Raw genomic sequence first — 21,010 nt, forward strand, 5'->3', positions numbered from 1 at the left:
ATAATTACATAGAATTCAATAGTACTGATTTATTAATATCGCATTAAATAGAACTATTGTGAGGAAATGGGATTATTTGCATTAAAATACAGTTACATGTAAAGTTACATTACATTATATAAGTACATTTAAAAAATAATTTCCTTTTTTTAAATCTGTGTTTAGTTAAAACATATATTACATCATTAAAAAAAAAAAAAAAATAGATTTTATTCAGACTTTGTGCCTTCAGACTTTGAATATTTTTATTTTTTTACATAATGGTTAAATATTGCCCTAAATCAACTGGATTTGCGCGTAAATTACGCTTTTTTAAATTCAGCATCTTTTATTGAAGGCTGTAAATGATGAAGGATCAAATCAAGCAATTTTTCTTCCTTACATTTCAATTTTTCTTCCTTACCTGTTAGTTGCTCTTGATTTTCATAACCACTGTACTGTGTAAAAATGCATGATACATTACATATTCTATATACATGAAGAAAAAACAACACTTACAATAACAATAATGTGTATATGAGTTATGACGTGATTTTTAAAAAAGTATGGAAAAAGTACACATGTGACATAATGGCAATGGCTGTGTGTCAAAAATGAAGTCAAAATCAATTAATTACCTGTGAAAAAATCCATAAACATAAAAAAATAAATCCTAGAATAATAAAAAAATAAATCAAATACATAAAAATCTGTAAATTTCAGCCAAATATTTCATAACATAACATTGCATAAATTTACAGAGCATTTAAAAATCAAATAGTATTTAAAAATGATACATCACGTGCAAAAAACAAATCACGTAAAAAAGTGGCAAAAAGATGTGAACCAATACAATTTATTAAAATTTTAATTAATTCATAATATGAGTATGAACACGAATGAACAATATGTTAAAATCTTATATTAAAAAAAACATTGGAGGGAATCATAACATTTGAAATCATATGAAAAAAAAATCTAATGTAAAATGTTTTTTTAAAATATTAATACATCACATGCAACTACATTTATTTTTGTATAGAAAACTACATTCACATACAGTATACATGTGAATTGTCTGAAGCATGGAGATGTTTAGGAGAAATCCAGTGGAGTTTTTAACCAGATGGTTCAACAAACTTTTGGAAGGTCAGAGGATGCCTGAGGAATGGAAACAGAGTGTGTTGGTACTAATTTTTAAGAATAAGGGAATAAAAGGGGAATGAAGTTGATCAGTCACATCATGAAGTTATAGTATAGAGAAGGTCAGAAGGCGTTGCATTGTGTGTTTGTGGATTTAGAGAAAGTGTACGACAGGCTGGAGAGAGGAGTTGTGGTATTGTATGAGGAAGTCAGGTGTGTCAGAGTAGTATGTGAGGGTGGTGCAGGACATGTATGAGGACAGTGTGACAGCAGTATGGAGTAGTATGGAGAGTAGTATGAGTAGTATGGAGATGGATGATCCACTGTGGCGACCCCAATGGGGGAGCAGCTGAAAGAAGAAGAAGATATGTGAATCGTCTACATGTGAAGAACAGTTCAACGATTCAAGTTGAACTGTACTGGAGCAATGAACTCTGCTCTTCCAAACATTTTCCCTCAGTTGGTGTTTTGATGGTAGTGGTGGTCTAACTTTGCTCAGAATCCTCCCATTTTGTAGATATATTCTATGGGTTGAAATTTCTTAACTTTTATCCACATTCGAGGACCCTGGTGCCCTTAGGACAGGCATCTCATCAGAATACAAATTTTTCACTTCACTCTTGAAGATGATGGAGCCAGAAAACAAAGAAGAATCCATTTTTGGGATTCTTAGTAAACCTTTCAGTAAATTGCTAAAAAAAAAAAAAAAATTAATAAAAATAAATAAATAAATAAATAAATAAATAAATTTAATCAAACGTGTACAGTATATGTGTTGACTAAACTGTCAATCAGTTTTGTCCTGATATATTCAGTTCAGCTTATTTTAATTTAATTTTATTAGCACTTTTAACAAAAAAACATTGACCCAAAGCAGCTTTACAGATTATAAAATATAAATGTATATATTACAGCCTATAATCTTTACCACTATCAGTTTATCCCTAATGAGTGAGCCAGTGGCAACAATGGCAAAGAAAAACTCCCTAAGATGGTAGGAGAAAGAAACCTTGAAAGGAACCAGACTCAAAAGGGAACCCGTCCTCATCCTGTCCTGACACCGAGAGTCCGTTCATTACAGTTCCATCATGGTTGAGGTTTACTGTTCAGTGATGGGTTTCCTCATGCAGTCCTCAGCCATTGTAGTAGCCTGTTTATATTAATTACAATCCTAATCCATCTGTATAAATCTTGAGTTGTTTAGAAACGTCATAAATCTTTAGGTTGTTCATGTGAAACCATCCTCAGCTTCACAGCGTGGTCTCCAACCAATAAGAACTTCATCCAGAGGTAGGGATGGATCAGGTGGATCCGAAAAGAAGAAAGGGACAGGATTAGTGAAGTGCTTTATATCAGGTTATATCTCCATTTGACATGATTGAGTGTGAAGAAACATTTTTTTTACAATCTAAAGAACTTTTTTCAACCAGGAAGAACCAAACGTTTGGCATTTGATTGTGCTCGTGAAAGTGCACGTGAACGATCAAACGGTGTTCCCCTGGATCCACCCTGAAGAGGAACACATGAAGGTCCTAAACACGAGCATTTGACAGGCCGTGTGTAGGCGAGTCCTAACATTTCAAGCTCTGCAGGACCTCATCTCAGCTCGACGCTGTCTGTCCCACTCTATACGTAACGCTCTGTCCAGAATCCATCACTTCGAGTGACGGTCTTTCCGCTCCTCCTCCCCCTTCCGTCGCGCTCGCGCGTCCGCGCTCCTCCGACAAGCGGCGCTTCTTTTGCTGCTTCATCTTCTGCTCCGCGACGTGCGCGCGCTACGCACGCACAAACGCACACACACACACACACACACACACACAAACAAACGTCTCGTTCGTGATCTTCTACAGCGATCACCTCGGCGCGCGCTCTCCAAGCTTGCGCGAGCTTTCGGAAATATATTCAACTAGAAAAGGAAACGCACTTCAAAGGAGACGCAGGATTTTTTTCAAAGGATTAATTGATATTAATAATTATAATTATTATAATTAAAAAAAAAACCAACAACAACAAGTGGCGCAATCCTGAGATAAATCTGGCGTCGCAGAAGCGGGGATGAACCTGCAGCGCGCGGGCTCCGCTCTCGGCATGGCATGCTGGCGGCTGGCGTGCGTCGCCGCGGCGCTCGCGCTCGAGCTCTGGAGGCCCGCGGAGTCGTGTCCCGCCGCCTGCATGTGCACGGGCACAAGGATTTACTGCGCCGACACCGAGCGCGGCATTGCGGCTTTCCCTGCGCTCAGCGAGCCCGAGATGGAGAACATCACTGACATGTGAGCGCGAAACCTATTTCATGTATTCTCTTTTTTTATAATCAATAAAACAAGCCCGTATTGAGGGTATCACACCCTCACCCAGGTATGTGCAAAAAACAACAACAACTCACTAACAATCATAACCACTACAATAACAGCCACCGCACGCACGAGCTCCCAGTGCCGTGCATGCATGCATGCATTCAGCACCTGCTTCCGTATCATCAAGGACAAGGCAAAGGGAGCTGACATAACAGTCAGACAGACATGTTCTAACTATGACAGCATGGGACAGGTCATGTGCATTTTCTGCATTATTGAAATTCACATAATGTTACTGCAGAAAGACTAGAACAGAGTAGGAAGGTCGAAGAGTTTTGTTGTTGTTGCTGTTGTTGATGGCATGTTGCTGCTGTTGTTGTCAACGTGCTGCTCCAAAATCTTCCAACAACCCCATTACAGATATTCTGGATGTGCTGCACAACAGAAGACCACCCTAGACCTAGTGGAAGACATGCATTTTAATCTTAAACTCGACTGATCATGGAAGCTTTAACATGAAACACTGTAGGGTGTCAACTCAGTTCTAAATTCACACACACAACACAACACACACACACACACACACACACACACACACACACACACACACACACACACACACACACACACACACACAGCCTTTTGTGCTGGATAATATTAATATAACTTGAAATGATTAGTAAATACTTCATATCAATTATTTAATAAAAACTATGTAACACATTATTATATGCATTTACATTGAACCCAAACGTAGATGAGAGAATTTGATGGTAATTTAAATAAAAATATATTGTATATATATATATTTATAATTGACACATTGATACACATACAATGCATATTGACACAGTTGTATAAACTCTTCATCACAGTGTTGAAGCACTAAATTTACAATACAAATGTTTTCTAGGTCTACGTTCAAATTCAAATCTGTTCAAACACAGAATAAAATCCTTTCGATTTGTACAAAAGAATTGGAACAGACGCGATTTCAATGGCTGCAAAGCAGATATTTGTCAATTCATTTTCGAATCGTTATGCACTGACAAGGACCCTTAATTTAATTGACGTTTTACACACTCTGTGCTCCAGTTATGTGCAGTTTGGCTCGAGTTCTTTATAACGAATGCATGAAATAAAACTATTCAATCTCCTTCACACTGGTCTCCAGCTATTTTTTAGGGGAAAATTTGATTAACATTTTATCTAGTAAAAGAGGATTAGGTGGTACAATTAGCAGCAAGATGACAGGAAAACACAGCAATGGCATGTTGACTGGGTATTTAAAGAAAACAACAAAAAAGCAGCAGTGTTAGTTACATCTTATGAGTGATCATATAATTGGCCCAGCAATGTGCAAAGCAGTCATGAAACTTAAAAAAAAAAAAAAAAAAATTTAAAATACGGTTATATAATCAATAAATTAAAATGTACAAGGTCGAAGTAAACAATGGGAGCAAGAAGATGACGTGTTATACCCAAATATAGAATACATTTTAAAAAGTTCACCATTGTTAATGTTTATTGAATGCATGAACACCTCATGTACATATCACATTTCCGAATAGAAAAAAAAAAGGGTTCTGATTGAGGCAGATGAGGCTGATTTGAGTATTACAGAGATTGACGATGTCCTGTCTGTGAAATGTATGCATTTTTGTGGGAATAAAGCCTTGGTGATTTGTTAGTATCTTTGAGAACAGAAGTCAGATTGGTTTTAAACTGGCAGGGAGATTATGATAAATTGAATACAACTCTGATGAGCAGAAAACGATCTCAGAATGCAGAACATGTCACACATCGAGGCAAATGAACTACAACAGAAGAAAAACATATCAGGTTCCAGTTTTGTCTAGTAACGTAAATGTGAAGCTACAGTGTGCACAGGCTCATCAAAACAGTACAGTTGAAGATTAGACTAAATAACAATCGATGTTTATAGTGTTTAAAATAATAAATAGCCATATTTACTTACATATTCAACTATATTTGAATCATGTTTATGTTTTCCATACTACCTTTAGTTATTACTGGCTGTATTCCTGGGTACAATACAGTACAAAGATGCTGGAATATTGTATTATATGTAAATGATTGAAGGTTTCAGATGAGTATTTTGTTCCTCATTTGTCCACACACATATTTCTTGAAATGTTTTTTTCATCTCATTGCCAGATATATCGCTAACCAGAGCAGCTTCTCCTCCATCAACGATAAAGACCTGACATTCTACCGCAACCTCAGAAATCTGTAAGTAGTTTCAGAAGGGTTTAGAGTCAGTTTGAGTTCTGCATGTTTGTACAGATTGACATTGCCTTTGCCGTTGGTTTCGCACAACAGGACAGTGACCAACACGAGGCTGACGTATGTGTCTCGGCAGGCGTTTCAGAATAATGCCAAACTGCAATACTTGTAAGTGCGATGCTTTTATTCATTACTGTGTTTGATAATTACATGTATCTACTTTTAAGTACAAACAATGAGGATGAATGATTCGAAAATGTCCTTCTAGCATGCTGTTTTTGTAGTTGCGCTGCTGATTGTAACTGTCATTTGCAGGAACCTGAAGGATAACAATCTGTCCTCACTCTCCTGGAAGACTGTTCACCATCTGAACCTTTCCTCCCTGTGAGTCACATCAACAATATTTGTGTGGTGGTCTGGGAAAACCTTTTACATGGTCAGATTGTGACATTTTGCGCTACTGAAAATGACTTAAATAGGTTTCTGCGTGTTGTTCCATTTTTAATCCTGCATCTATCTTTTACATTTATAATCCAATCTTAATTGTAATCTCAATACCTCCAGAACAACATTATTAATGGCAAATTTTGGCAGTAGAATTCAGTTCTGTCTCATCACCTGAGGTAAAAGGTGATTAGTTAGGATTCAATTCCAATTTGATTCATCAGATCTGTTTTGTTGACTAGATTTCTTGTCATTAGGTCATTAAAGCATTCGAAAAACTCTTCTGTAAGTGCTCTTCTGCGTTTTTTTGACGAGAATGTAACGGACGCAGGAGCATCACGGACATTTTGATGGGATCTGCTTACAAATTGAATCGATTAGGCACATGTCCATTTTGGTTTGATACATAGCTGTCCACCAACGTAAAATACTCACTCTGCACTAGACAGATTCAGACAGACTGCCTCTTTCGGCTAATGTGTTTGTTCAAGTAATTGTAGCCAAAAAATATAATCCATATATATGTATATATACATATATACATATATATGGATTACATGGATTGTGTGTTTCAGGCTTCTGTCTGGAAACCCGCTGCAGTGCTCATGTGACAACATGTGGATGAAGCAGGGGAGAGGTGAAGAGTCCGAGGCAGCCGAGCTCATGTGTGTGGAGGAAGGAGGGAAGCGGAGGCATCTGTCCAAGATCACCGTCCCCAACTGTGGTACGACTCCATTTTAATTAAAGGAACATTCCAGGTTTTCACTGAACTGCACCGTTCCAGATAAAGAGATTTGTGCACAATTGTGCATTAACATGCCATTGGACTTAAGCTCAAATTGAAAGTCTGGAAGAGATTTGTAGCAGTTGCATTTGAGTGATAGTGTCTTTTTTCCCTTAACCAACAAAACCATGAAAAATACAGGTTCTTGCTGTAACTTTATAAAAAAAAAACCTGATCATGTATACGAATGCTTCATGAAGCATTTTGTAATAATATTCTACAGTATATGGACAAAAGTTATGGACACCTGACCGTAAGATTTTTATGTGATTTAATGCGATTCCACTTTTAGTCCCCGTTTGCTGTTATAATAACCTCCATTCTTCCGGGAAGATGTTAACACTAGATTTTGGAGTGTGCTTATGGGGATTTGTGCTCCTTCAACCACTAGGGTGTTTGTAAAGTCCGATTCTGATGTAGGTGAGTTGAGCAGGTCTGGGGTGCAGTCAGCATTCCAATGTTCAGTAGGGTTAAGTTCAGGGTTCTATAGCAGGCCACTCAAGCTCTTCCACTCCAACATACAGTAAAGACCAAAAGTTTGGACACACCTTCTGATTCAAAGAGTTTTCTTTATTTGCATGACTATGAAAATTGTAGAGTCACACTGAAGGCATCAAGGGCTATTTGACCAAGAAGGAGAGTGATGGGGTGCTGCGCCAGATGCCAGATGACCACAGTCACCGGACCTGAACCCAATCGAGATGGTTTAGGGGTGAGCTGGACAAAGTGAGTGAAGGCAAAAGGGCCAACAAGTGCCAAGCATCTCTCGGGGAACTCCTTCAAGACTGTTGGAAGACCATTTCAGGTGACTACCTCTTGAAGCTCATCAAGAGAATGCCAAGAGTGTGCAAAGCAGTAATCAAAGCAAAAGGTGGCTACTTTGAAGAACCTAGAATATGACACTTTTCAGTTGTTTCACACTTTTTTGTTATGTATATAATTCCATATATAATTCCACATGTGTTAATTCATAGTTTTGATACCTTCAGTGTGAATCTACAATTTTCATAGTCATGAAAATAAAGAAAACTCTTTGAATGAGAAGGTGTGTCCAAACTTTTGGTCTGTACTGTATGTAAACCATGATTTAATGGAGCTCACTGTGTGCACAGGGGCATTGTCATGCTGGAACAAGTTTGGATCTCCTAGTTGAAGAGAAGGGAAAATGTAATAGTACCACATCCATGCCTTCAAGTTTGTGGTAACAATTTGGTGAAGGATCACATATGGTCAGGTGTCTTAATATTTTTGTCCACATAGTGTGTATTAAATTCCCTTGATATAACTCATAATTATGCTGGGATCCCAAACTAGGGTTCACGACTCCATGTCGTTTGTTACACTAAATGGGTTGTAAAAGAAATGTACACGCTTTACTTTTTTCTTTATTCATTTATTTCATAAATGAATATTATCCAGACATATTGCTGTACTCATAAAGATAAAAATTTGTTCTGGAGTGTATCGCTGAGTGTTTCACATTCAAACAAGTGACATTTCAATTAAGCTAATGAGCAAACACAAAAAATATATATATTTTTATTTTATTTTATTGCAATTTAGGATCTGCAAAAAGGTTTTGAAATTTTATTGCCAAAATGCCACACCTTATAAACTTCTACTAATAGATGCATGATCAAAAAGCAATTGTAAAATGCATATACTTGTACATTATAAAAACTTTAAAATGCTACAATTTCAGTGCTTCAAATCGAAATTTAAGCTGCATTATTAACATTATTGCTATTTGAAAGCTTACAGTACATCCAAAAAGGACACTACCAGCATGACCTTCCTTGTTCGTTCAAGGATAAGTAGTTGCTACATCAATTTGGAATTGTTTCCATGGTTACATTACAGAAATAAATGTGTATTACAAATAGCATCTTACAACTTGCATTTAATGTGAATGACATAAAAAAAAACTATGTAGAACATTAAATGAATATAATTTTTTAAGGAATTATTGTTGTAGAATAATTTACATTATTACATTTATATAGGATGATATTATCAAATAATTGTTATAAGCTAAGCTAATAAAGAATGATAAGCACTGTTAAAATGATTATATATATATATATATATATATATATATATATATATATATATATATATATATATATATATATATATATACTGTATATAATATAAATGTATAATAATAATAATAATAATAATAATAATAATAATAATATGTGAAATAGACATGAACATTTGTTCAGATTAATACAAAAGCCAATGCAGCAACAGTTATGTCAAATTTTATGTTATGTGGAAATGCCAGTCAAATCTCTGGTGTCTTATAACCTCAGGTCTTTTTCTTTGCTGTGAATTCAGGACAATTTAACAACCAGTATGTGCTTACTGAAAATAAAAACCTAAAACGTACTTGGTTGCCAATTGTTGCACAATGTACTTTTTTTTTTTTGGCAAAGTGTAAAGTGGTCCCTAAATGTTAGCGCTTGGCCTCTCACTAACTTTCTCAAAATGACTCATAGTTAAATCTTTCAAACAAAAATGTTTTTCTGTCGGAATTAGGCTGCGTTCACAACCAAACTTTTCATTAAATTGACTTTCATTCATACACGTGATTGCTGGAGCCTGAATTTGTGAGATCAAATTTCCTGTATTCCAAATATTCATTTGATGAACTCTGATCAGTGAATTCATATTACATGAAGACTAACACAAGACCAATACTGCCTGGTCTACTGGGTTGCTGGGTACACAAGTAGATTTCAGATTTAAACATTTTACATTCTAAATTTTTTTTTGACAACTCATAAACCCCCCCACTTTTTCTTTTTTCGCAGCAGGTTCCTAAATAAATTTCTCATGCTGAAAGTCTAATGTGACTGCACCATTATTTAAAAATAAATGTGTTGCTGTTGTGCTTGTTTGGACAATATTTGAATATTACTATAATTTTTTGCTGTTGTCAATTTTATTTTCCTTTCAGCTATTCAACACCTTTTGTTTGCATTATGCTACAACTTTGCTAGCATAGCACCTGCAACCTTTTTCTTGCTAATTTAAAAAATTTACCCTAACATACTCCAGAGTTTTGTCAGTGTCAGAGAAAAAAACATTTAATTTATTTTACCTTTAAACTCTGAGTTTTGTTCCTCTGAAGGATCTCTCGACAGTTCAAGGATCTATTGCGCCCATAACTCTAGAAGAGAGGATTCCCTTTCAGAAAATAGTTTCGGAGAACCAAAAACCGTTAACTATCCAGAGAGTGTAGACAGAAGCGTTAAGGAGAAGCTGCGTGATTAGCAACAAGCACAAGCTGTTCCAGAATATTATGTGGAATGGCTTATGGGACTAAGCCTAACCCAGGCTACTGGTATTTAGGTCACACATGCTCAGCTCAGCATATTTACGATATTTCTTGCTCGAAGGTGCTAATTTTTACAAGCTAGCAAAGATATATGCAGAAATATGGAAATAACTAGCATTTGTGCTTGTGATATTCTATGGTGTTTTTGTGTGGCATAACAGAAAAACGGAAAAACTTTATAGACATCAATGTTCGTGGTTGTTGGACAAGCTGGGTTGTCGTCCAGCTGTATTTCTCAGACTGGGGAGCTAATGACCCTGATACTTATTGATCCATAGCTGTCTATTTTAAGCAATTCTAGCTTTAAAGGGGCAAAGATAGAAAGAACAATTGAATGAGGCAGAGCAGAACGGGCCTGAGAAAAGCTGGAAATGAAGTGTGTGAATCCTCAGAGTACATAGACAAAAAGGCATATAGCGATGACACTCCACAATGGGCATCTTCTGGGTAGCAGTCAAACGCTCTCTATTTCCGTATTCTCCCCGGAACAAGAAGAGAAATGGACAATAACTAATGCAAATCTGCTGTTTTAATTTACTCCACTTTGCAACGCAGGTCAAGTGTCTTTAGTGCACAGCTTGATCAAGGTCATTTAGGTACTGTCCAAGATTTTAATATAGATTATTTAAGTATTTGATGGTTTCTGCTGGTTTTGGCTCGTTTTCAAGCAGAGTCAATATTCACCATCACTAAAAGTAGTACAAATCAAATTGCGCATCTAGTAAGTTAATAAAAAAAGCGTCTATTTGTTAGGTTTGAACTTCCTGTGCCCAGGATTGTGCTGTCAGGCTCTGCAATGGATGTTGCCTGAAATATTTCTGAGCATTTCCTTACTAATATTTCCTTTGATGTTTATTCGGTAGAGTTTTACAATTGTGCAGGGTTTTATGAATTTTTTTATTTAAAAACATTTCGAATATTCCCCTTTCATCAAATCAGAATTACGGATGGCAGAGCGCAGTATTCACCCCTAGCCCTTTTATAATATCATTTTATAATATATTGAATCGTTTCTGACATTGTGTCTTTATGAGCACAACGAGTGTAGATACTGTGCAAGATATTCACACTGATGCATGTAGCTATTTAATGGTGTCCAATGAAGATTTTAAAAAGGAACAATGGTTTAAGGAATGATTTTTGTCTTCAATGATAGAAAGATCGTGCCACCTGGGCAAGCTGTAAAAAGCGTCACAATGGACATCATTATATGATCATTCCACCAGTCACTGTCAAAACAATACCTGATTCCTGAACTCACTTTCCTGAACGACTTTGTTTGATCATTTCCTCAGTGTACGAGTTTGACCCTTGTGGTAGAACTTAGTTTAAACTTGTTTGTCTTTTGCTTTACAGTTGTCCCTACAGTCATCCTCCATCCTAAAAGCGTTTCCCTGATGGCAGGTTCAAATGTAACACTAACTTGTAACGCCTCAGGAATGCCCACGCCCGATCTCAACTGGATTACCTGCCCACTCAATTCGAGCCATGAGGTAATCCGTGCCTTGCTGCTGTCTGTCTGCAAATTGATATTTCTTTATTTTTAGATGCAAGTCACATTTACAGTCTCTGTGTAGCTCATACATCTCTCTCTCTCTCTCTCTCTCTCTCTCTCTCTCTCTCTCTCTCGCTCTCTCTCTCTCTCTCTCTCTCTCTCTCTCTCTCTCTCTCTTTTTCTCATAGATTGTGACCTTGGGACAGTCTACGATACTCAGACTCAGAGATCTCTCCCCCTTGGACAACGAATGCAAAATCACCTGCAGCTCTGACAACACAGCAGGGGAGAGTGAAGCCTTTCTGCACCTCGACATTCACTGTGAGTTAGAATACGTGTCGTGATTAGAACGATGGTATCGCTCCACATCCAATATATCGAACTCGCTCATTCGCTCGTACTCGTAAGAAATGCATGTGATACTCTGTGACGTAAAACCAAAGCACGCTGTGTTTCCTCAAAAATATAAAGAAGAGGAAGTAGGATGATGCAAGTAACCTAAAAAAACCAACACGGTCAATAAGAATGAGCCCAGCACTTTATTTCAGCGAGCACTGAGCACTGAGATGCTTTAGTACTTACTGTAAAGAAATCACCCATGTGATTCGTTTCCAATCATAGTGATACGTCCTAAAGTGTTTCATTGCAGGATTTTAAAAGAATGGAACCTCACTGCTTAAAAGGTAAAAATCCTTTTCCACAATAAATATTTAAATAAATATCCTGTCACCGATATTCCAGTTTTTCTCCATTCACCGCATGAATAGATTGTGTGATTACGATCCACAACTAAATCAACACATGACCCTGTTCTTATTTAATTAATTTATAGTAGAACTTTAAAGGGCAGTCACTGAATTCTGTAAATAAATCTTTTCAAATATAAAGCTAATGTATCAAACAATATCTAAAATAAAAAAGAAATGATTTAAAGCCTTACTGTAATGTTCATATGTAATTATGGCTACTGTATTATTATTATTTTGTATGCCTTCTAGAAGGGTTTCTGGTGTCTGTGTACAATCAGTTGGAAATCCTTCCCTCTGAAAGAGTAGTCCACCTTCTAAAAGGGCTAATTATACAGATTTATAGCTTTACAGATCCATTAAAATGTTTTTTTACTTGTTTTAAAAATATAAAAGCTTTACATATATTGGCTGCCTCAATTAACAACTTCTTGTAAGTTAAAAAAAAGTTTTTCTTTTTTTGTTTTTTCCCTGCATGTTGACTCCAGTCCCTCCGGCGATCAGCAAGCTCATGGACGCCATCCCCGACCACCACTGGTGCATCCCCTTCAGTGTATCTGGCAACCCCCAGCCGAAGCTGAACTGGCTGTTACGGGGTGAGCCTCTGACTGAGGGATTCTTTATCAGCACCCGGATCCACGATTACTCCGAGCATGAGTATCACGGCTGCCTGCAGCTCGACAGCCCCACGCACATCAACAACGGCGAGTACACGTTGTTGGCCAGCAACCGTTACGGCAAAGACCGCAAATCTGTATTCGCCCACTTCATGCACAACCCGTGGAATGGTGAGTTCCCTGTCAAATCCTGTTGTCTCATTATAGTGAATATATTGTGTCTTGTCTTCTTAGATTTTAACTCACGGCCCAATAAAAAGTTATTTGACCCTGATAATTCCAGTTCATCATTATTATTGAAAGTGCAAAATTATATTAGAATCAGTGAACCCTTGTTCACTTAAACCCAAGTAACCTTTCCATGTTGAGTCAATGTTTGGCATTACAAATAGTTATTATATTGAACAAATTCAATAACTTACCTAGTAAGTTGCTTTCTGTGGCTTGGAATCTGTTGTCAGATCCAAACCCTGCTAAAAAGATGTTTTCCGAACATTTTATGAACTTTATCTTAATAAACAATAATGTACAGTCAGTCAAGTTTGTATAAATTGGTAGCTCAGTGGTTAAGACTCTGGGTTATTGATTGGAAAGTCAGGAGTTTAAACCTTAGTATTGCCAGGCTGCCCTTGAGCAAGGCCCTTATACCTCTCTGCTCCAGCGTTGCTGTATCATGGTTGACCCTGTGCTCTGACACCAGTTTCTTTTGCTAATTTGCAAATGCAAACATTTGCACTTTGATTTACATTTTTTGTTGGCCTGGGAATGTGCTGAAGTTTTTGAATTCACTTCTAGACCTTCATATGTTTTATATCATGTAAAGGGTGTCCGAGGCCGCAACACAATTCGCTTCAATTGCAATACCTGGTGTTGTCCTGTTTATTTTTATTTTTTTATGTCAATGCTACAGAGGTTCAGGCCATAACTTTTTAGATCAAAATGAATGATTGAAAATGATATAAATGACCAATAATTGCAGTAATTCTGCCATGATGTAAGACTTTCTTGTAGTATTTCTTGATGACATACTTTGCTGTTTGCCAAGAAACAAATAAAAGTGACCTGTAATAGAAACAATATATTAGACTGGTAGCTGTTTTATACAATGCGATGACATGACTACAGTGCTTTAGAGCAACTAGGTTTAAGTTTGGACCACAATATGGAGATAAGGAGATGCTTTTATAACATGTTTGGAAGGAATTTCCAGTGTGTGAATTTTGTAACAGTTATTTTAAAAATGCATTTTCTAAACATGTTTTTCTCCTTTTCACATCAAACCCAAAGATACAACAGCCACAGATTCCCTCTATTACGGTGAGTTGACGTGTTTTATCCTTAACAGCCTACATACAGTCTTGTGTATGCAACATATGTTGTGTAATGCATGCCCATATTCAATTATTTTCCCTTTTGTTTTTTACATTGTCTTTTTCTCTGCATTCTTTTCTAGACCCGACTACAGGTACAATGAATTTACACAACTATCACTCAAACGCAAATAACACTAATGAATGTTATTTATTAAAGTAAAAAAAAAAAGAAATGATATACAGTAAATTTCCTTTTCTTTTTCCCCACACAGATGACACGCCTCTGGAGCCACCTGAGGACCGAGTTGCTGTGAGTGTTTTTACTTTAGCCTGGTAAAGAGAACGACTCGTTCTTGGCACTGTTTACTATTCAGCGTGTGTGTGTGTGTGTGTGTGCAAGAGTGTGGGAATGCTCGCTATACATGCTCTGTTCCATCCCATAGGTGTACGTGGTCGTGGGAATCGCCGCCGTCACATTCATAGGCTTTGTCCTGATGCTGATCATCCTCAAGTTTGGCCGGAATTCAAAGTTCGGAATTAAAGGTAAGCACTGGTCCGGCTGCTCCTATCCCACTGCCAGGCCTTCGTTAAAGAGTCCCGGCTCTGGACAGGAGACATTGTTCTGATTTTGGAAATGGGTACTTCAGGGAACGGAAGCTTCAGAAATGCTTCAATAGGAGGGCTGAAGTGGGAGGCTGTTCCTCATCTTGTTCTCTGTGCTCTACTAATTGCTTAACACTCGCCAATTCTTTCTTTAACCAGCTTGTCTCGGAGAGCTGTACGTCTTCTCTTCTGCTTTTTTCGTGACACTTTTCTACTTGTGGGCTTTCTACTGACAACTGCTTTAAATTGGAGGTGCTGGTTTTTCAATGCTGCATTGTGATTTGATTGCTGGTTGGTTTGAGGGAAACTCTTTTGTATTCCAATTGTTGTTGATGGCCTCTGGACCTCTGTACTATCTCGCTCTAACTGTCACTTTGCAAGATTTACTTCAATTCGTTACATTTGCATACAGTATACTCACCCTACAATCGGCAGTTTTTATCCACTGTCCATCAAATCAAAACTCTGCTTGATTGCTTGACACATTTTATTCATTTATACATAGAAAGCTAAACAACAATACTTTGTACAATATCTTGTCTTTCAAACTATAATAATAAAAAGCCAATTCACTGTATATTGAGCACTAACTAATTTCTGACAATTTTAAAAGCACAGTGGGAATCTTACAAGGACTCCATTTTGGATTTTGTCTCAGTCAGATCAGCTTATTTGTCCAACTATACGAATATTATTATTTTTCAGTATCTGTTTAGGCAGTATTTGTACTATATGGACAAAGATATTTTGAGTGACCTGGTATAAAGATCTGGCCTCAAACCTTTTGAACACCTTTGGGAAGAATTAGAAGATTTGAACCCTAGGTCTCTTCTTCCCCCTGAATCAGTGGCTGACTTTATTAACCCCCTTATGGTTAAATGAGAACAAATCTCTACATGCACACTTCAGTATCTAGTGGACATCTTCCTAGAAGAGTGAACATTATTTTTACAGGAAATAGGGACTAAATGTGGAATGGGATGTTGAAAAAAAGCACATACGAATTTTATGGTCAGGTGTCCAGAAACCTCTGTCCATATAGTGAATTATACAGTTATAAGTATATGCATCCATTCTTTAATTTTCCAGAAATGGCTTGACGTTTATTTTAAATTATTACCAGGGACTTTAGAAGCAGTGGCGCCTATCCCAATCAGGACTTGTGTTAATCCAGACTAGATTATACACTAGACTCATATATATGGTCCTGTTCTACTGTCCTCCATGCAAACGTATTTTGGGATCTAACGCATAAGTAAATGATTTTATGACCGCTTCCTGTGTTTGATATCCTAAGAGGCTCTTTTCACACTGCGGTGTGGTTCCAATGTATGTGCATGCATCTCTTAAAGGCTTGAATCTGAGGGTGTAGCTCCTCAGTGCTGACCTTGCTGTGACTGCAAAGAAACGCAGTGGACATGAGGGAAGACAAGGAATGAAACTGAAGCCCTTGGGTTCAGGAAGTCTGGGTGTGCTACTCACTGCTCTCTTACCGATAAAAAAAAATACCAGAACAAAAAAAGAGGAAGAGAGAGAGGAAGAGAGAGTGAGAGATAGTCCCAGTCAGCAACCCTGTGCTTATCAATGATTCAAAGAGCAGGTATCAGTTTTCTTTGGGGGTTTTTTTTGTGTTTTTTTTTGGTCCGGAAATCAATGAAGCTTGTCAAGGTCAGACGGATTGAGCCCTCCACTGGCTCAGCACTCTCGGGGACCACTACTTCCTTGGTTTCTTCCTACTTCCTTTTGTCTTTTTTAAAGGAGCTTATCAAGCTGCAGGATGACAATTTAAGGATGACAGACGTTTCATACACCGTGACTTTAAGCGATAAGCTTGTGGCGAAAGGAGTACATGTGTAAGAGCATCTGTGCAAAAGCAACAGTAATGACTAACGGCTGCCAAAAAACATATTGTTTTAGTTTAATATGATAGCTCAGGGTGGATTCCAGACACTTCATGACCATGAACATTTCTAAGGGCAATGGAAATAGCTGGTGTGTAACGCTGGGTTTTATGCTTTTGTATCGCATGTTTTATCTAGCTTTGGAATTCCTCTGGAAACAAAAAAGGTCTCATAAAAAAGAATCATTAATGCTTTATTTGGCTATGATTCTCAAAACGTAAAAAAAAAAAAAAAAAGCTTTAAAGTTCACTTGTAAATGTAATTATAATTTAAAAAAAATTATATATAAGGTGAAATCCAACATTTCAGTGTGACAGTTTTAAAAAATATTGTTTGTAGGGGTAAAAAATTATTATTATTATATATCCTTTTGACACCTATTTGTAGCAAAGAAAATTTCCTTTTGAAAGAAATCGAAGAAAAACAAATTCCTATTAATTACATACCTTTACATATATTATATTATATTATATTATATTATATTATATTTTTTATATTATAAGACATTTTTCTCTATATTTAGAAACTTGATTTGATGCTGAACCAATCCATTTGATTGATGATACTTTGTGTACAGATGTGGGATTTGTACTGTACTTATAAGAACTTATGATATTAAAGTACAAAGTCATTTACACCCCAGCCAAGCGATATCATTGTGACTAGATGTTACTGCTTCAGTGTTAAATAGTAGGACATAAAAATCACAATCATTCTGACATACAGGGTATAGAATAATACTAACAGTGACTAACAGTGACAGAGAATTCGAGTTTTCACAATTCAACTAGCCTATGATTGACAAGCTAACAATGCAATGATCAGAAATACAAAATAGCTTGTTATAAATTGTGAGATTATTTAGATAATAATCCCATAATAGATTAAACTGCATGTCTAGATGATACACATTGTTCAGTGTCTCAGTAAACTGTGACTGAAAGTCAGTCAAGTTGCTGTTTATAAAACTGGACAAAGGTAGACAAAGGCAGAGGAATAATAAATTAGCTGGCTGTCTCATTCAGAAGTAAAAATGAAGTGTTTTTAGTTCAGCAGATTCAGATGGGAGGTGGACAATAATGTAGTTTGAACTAGATTTTTTTATATTTCATTTTTTCCGATCAGAGACATGGCTTCCTAGCAACGTTATCCCCACAGCTGCAGTGCAAAAAAACAAATTCAGACATCAAATATGCCTAATTTTAGAGTAAATAAAAAAATCATTAAAATTTCATTATTTAGGCTAAACTGTTCCCAGTTTACTCCTTTTTTTCATGATGTCTGATTTAATGTGCTTTATTTATACACCAGGCCAAACCATTACTGCATTGTGGTTTACCAGTGTTTGGATCATGGGCTCGATTATTCTGAACTTAGAATAATCAGAATAAGTCCTCCGAAACCCAAAGATAAAAAGTGGCATGTATTTTCTTCTTTGTGATTTTGGCACTTCCTTCTGAGGTCTGTGAAAGATTTGTGTGTTTAACGTGGTTTAATCTCTGGTATTAAGCGGCGAATTCTGTCTGCGGTGAGTCACGACCATGAAAAACTGTTATCACCGAGCTGCAACTTCCGTCGGCTTTCAGTCTTGAAGGGAGACAGAGTTTGTGTGTGTGTGTGTGTGTGTGTGTGTGTGTGTATAAGTGTGCAGGTTGGAGGGTGGTCCTGCCTGCCCACCACATGCACCATTGCCATAGAAACGAACGTCATCGGTCTCATTCGAAAAATGAATCATTCCCACAAAGTATGAATCATAAGCTGCAGGGTGCAAAGACACACAGCCGAGTTCGTAGAAAGAAATCACTCGTAAAGTAGCTCCGAACGCAAAACGTGTCATTTTTTAAATCTAGTCTTGAGGGTCGAAATGATACCGATTGCAGATGTTTTGGTTAAATTTGTTAATGTGGAACAACTGCACTACGATTAGAAAAAATAAGAAAACCTAATGCATCGAGTTTAATATGAGTTCAGTTTGTGATTTCATGAAACAGAATTACAGATTTAATCGACAGTATTTCACAGTTTCAGTGACATTTTCTCTGGACACCTTACGTGTATGTGTAACGCCTAATGTATAGCTGTATCTGGGTAGTGTTCCAAATTTCAGCATCCGTAGCCATATTTGCAGTTCCTCAGACTCAGCTATCACTCGAGTTGACACTCTTTTTTATGCAACCAGTTCATGCAACTCAGTCAGTTTACCAACTTGTCAGTAAATCCAACAATTGGTTTTAGTGAATATTTTTATGTGCTTTTGCAATAATCACTAAAAAACAATGACTCATTCATACAAACCCAAATCACTACCGGTATCCGGCACTCAGCAGGATTGTTCACGAAAGCACATTTGGTGAACTGCAGGGGATTTAAACCCACAACCATGTAATTCTGCTAACCCTGACACTGCCTAGATACAGACTTACTTACTTTTTGCTTGTCGTGATTCTTTTTTGCCACGTGGCTTGTTTAACTATGTAACGTTCACATTTTGTCTGCAAAGTTTGCTTAACCGTAGGTGAAAGGAAGAATAAAGAAATGTTTGTAGGAGATGGAGACTTTTTATTGCTAAGATCAGTATTGAGATTAAGGGGCCTTAATATCATTCATAACTATTTTTAACACATGCTCACATAGCGTTTTCTCTCTCTCTCTCTCTCTCTCTCTCTCTCTCTCTCTCTCTCTCTCTCTCTCTCTCTCTCTCTCTCTCTCGCTCTCTCTCTCTCGCTCTCTCTTTCTCTCAGTCTCTTTCACACACTCATCTATCAAGTTCACTTCAGACTCAGAGGAAAACTGTTAGTCAGAAAGCACTTCTGAGACTCCATGTAGGCTTATAAACCATTTTCCAGCACATAAGCACCTGTAAAAGCATTTCTGTCTGACTTTGCTCCAATAAAAATTAAAACACAGTATGCAGCGATACAATAGAGTGTTAAACTACGTCCGATTCTGCTTTGTGACTGCAAACCGCTTGACGATTACCATGGCGATTTCGCGTTTCCCAATGCGCAAACAGTTGCCAAATGTGTTATTTTTTTTGACAGAAAAATAAGGACCGTGCACTGCGCGATTGCAACCCGATAACACTGTTTTGTAAGGCATCTCATCTTAATCATAGTGTGATTTTGCCTGGATGATGCCAAGAAACAATTTCTCGTAGTCCTACACAAGAATTGAAGGGTATCTGTATCAGAAAATACACACCGATTTTTTTGAATAAATACTGACTCCCAATGCTAATGTACACAAATGTAGAAATACTATAATAATTTATTAACAAATTCCTTGCCCTGTATAGTCTTATATTATAATATAATGTAGAATTTCAGTGAATCCACTTGATTTTCTCTGCAAAATATATGAGACACTCCAAACTGTGTTGATAAAACTAATTCTTATGTACCATTGTTACACTTACATATTAATGATATACCATGCCAATACCATGCCCACTGTTTGGAGTTGCTATAAACCTGTGATTAGATAGATATAATTTTTCCACCAGCAAATGCAGGCACAACACCTCCAGGTCATGTTTACACTGTTTCTGATTTCCTATCTGGCAAGTCTTTTCTCCATCCGCTTACAGTGCTTCCTGATCTAATGTAGCTGCATTACATTATTACTTATCCTTTATAACCTTTTCGCCTCGACTCAGCTTTCTGAAACGTGGAGTTCTCCGAAAGTTTGATGCATGCTACAAGCTAAAACTTTTCAACCCCCATCAGCATGAAGCTCAGAACTAATTCTTAACACCTTTTTTTTTTTTTTTTGTAGTTTTATAGATTTCTTAGTTTTAAATGGAGTCTTAATTACATGTGCCTGTTTTTTCACATTCAGATCGTTCAAATGCTCCTGAAGAAGAAGCAGGATTAAAACGTGGTCAGTGGAAGAGTTTGCCATTAAGAGCCTGAAGGCTTTTCGAAGTGTTCGCAAGCTAAAAAAGTGTTGCTTGCCTGCGTACTTTGGCCTTGTAGGGAACATTCATACTTTCCTGTGTAACAATAATTAACACATTATAACACACACAGAACAGCCTGATATTTCGGGAGTTTAAATAAAATGTATATCAATTTCAGGACATTTCTGTTTGTTTGAATGATT

At 37.0% G+C, this 21,010-nt stretch overlaps 2 protein-coding genes across 2 annotated transcripts in view; both read left to right on the forward strand.

Annotated features, from left to right (window-relative positions):
* Nucleotides 1-21,010, forward strand: part of naa35 (N-alpha-acetyltransferase 35, NatC auxiliary subunit) — a 162,691-nt gene that overhangs the window by 64,705 nt on the left and 76,976 nt on the right. The window lies entirely within an intron of this gene.
* The window catches only part of ntrk2a (neurotrophic tyrosine kinase, receptor, type 2a), a 47,441-nt gene continuing 27,991 nt past the window's right edge, over nucleotides 1,561-21,010 (forward strand). Inside the window, exons 1-11 of the mRNA XM_083553961.1 lie at nucleotides 1,561-3,392; nucleotides 5,595-5,669; nucleotides 5,760-5,831; nucleotides 5,979-6,047; nucleotides 6,683-6,831; nucleotides 11,591-11,727; nucleotides 11,918-12,050; nucleotides 12,964-13,263; nucleotides 14,380-14,421; nucleotides 14,678-14,715; nucleotides 14,849-14,948. Coding sequence (XP_083410087.1) covers nucleotides 3,178-3,392; nucleotides 5,595-5,669; nucleotides 5,760-5,831; nucleotides 5,979-6,047; nucleotides 6,683-6,831; nucleotides 11,591-11,727; nucleotides 11,918-12,050; nucleotides 12,964-13,263; nucleotides 14,380-14,421; nucleotides 14,678-14,715; nucleotides 14,849-14,948 — 1,330 coding nt within the window. The 5' untranslated portion in view covers nucleotides 1,561-3,177. The remainder of the gene's footprint in view (nucleotides 3,393-5,594; nucleotides 5,670-5,759; nucleotides 5,832-5,978; nucleotides 6,048-6,682; nucleotides 6,832-11,590; nucleotides 11,728-11,917; nucleotides 12,051-12,963; nucleotides 13,264-14,379; nucleotides 14,422-14,677; nucleotides 14,716-14,848; nucleotides 14,949-21,010) is intronic.

The sequence above is a fragment of the Silurus aristotelis genome (assembly GCF_946808225.1).
Source record: "Silurus aristotelis genome assembly, chromosome: 11".
Classification (NCBI taxonomy): domain Eukaryota; kingdom Metazoa; phylum Chordata; class Actinopteri; order Siluriformes; family Siluridae; genus Silurus; species Silurus aristotelis.